Here is a 993-nt window from a genome sequence, read left to right as displayed (position 1 = left end):
ATATATATAGCATATTTTATATATACATATGTATAAAAATATATATGAAGGGGAACTAGGGAAGGGAAGGAAAGCGGAGGAAATTATGTACATGTACCAGCTCCCCATGATAAATGTAATCATCATGTATTGTATGTATACACTAACAAAAAATTAAAAATTTTGAAGAATTTCTATATATAGAATTTAAATATGCTTTCAATAACTATGAATTACAGAAAGTTGTAAAGCATACAGAAGCATCAACACTAGCCTAATCGGTCCCCATGAAGTCTTCCCCTGTTTTCAGCATTGTCAACTGTTGACCAGTTTTGTTTTACCCATTTCCCTCACCCTTTATTATTTTGAAGCAACTCCTCATTACCATTGATCCATAAATACTTTAGAAAAGTATAGGGGGGTTTAGTCTTAACAAAATATCATCTATAAGAGAAATTCAGTTCACTCTAATTAACACTTGTCTTGGGCCCATTAAGTATAAGGTGGGCATTACACTGTAGGGATTCCCAAAACAGGAAAGTGATTGGTATTTCCCTCAATCAATTTACAACAATATAATGAGAATAGGGGCAGGATAAGACAAGTACTCATTTAGTCTTCCTTAAGGACAACAAATGTATGAAAAGTTTTTTTTTTAATGCTTCATAAAATGGGTACTGTATAACAATGCTAGCCAATATGAATTACAGAGAAAATTTTAATCCTTTGATGCAAATGAAATATGAAACTAACAAATGTATTATCATTTTTAAGTATCTATATTTCTTTTTTTTTTAATTTAGCTAATGCTTTTCCTGATGGTATACTTACCTCAAGGAATGATTTTGTATGTTACCACAGTGACCTCTTGTGGAATAAACGTTTGTCTCACACGTTTTATTCAATCATTTTATATACAGGTTTCAGACTGAAATTCAAACAGTGAATAAACAATTTCCATGTGAACCATTCAAGTTTTTGGAGCCAACTTTAAGACTAGAATATTGTGAAGCA

General features: G+C 31.1%; 1 protein-coding gene across 1 annotated transcript in view; it reads left to right on the top strand.

Moving 5' to 3' along the window:
• The window catches only part of Dars (aspartyl-tRNA synthetase), a 122,494-nt gene that overhangs the window by 106,266 nt on the left and 15,235 nt on the right, over positions 1-993 (top strand). Inside the window, exon 10 of the mRNA XM_023709691.1 lies at positions 900-990. Within this exon, the coding sequence (XP_023565459.1) occupies positions 900-990 (91 nt within the window). The remainder of the gene's footprint in view (positions 1-899; positions 991-993) is intronic.

Source organism: Octodon degus, unplaced genomic scaffold (genome assembly GCF_000260255.1).
Source record: "Octodon degus isolate 3935 unplaced genomic scaffold, OctDeg1.0 scaffold00014, whole genome shotgun sequence".
Lineage (NCBI taxonomy): Eukaryota > Metazoa > Chordata > Mammalia > Rodentia > Octodontidae > Octodon > Octodon degus.
Note: the sequence above shows the minus strand (reverse complement) of the source record. Positions and strands in the feature narration are given on the sequence as shown.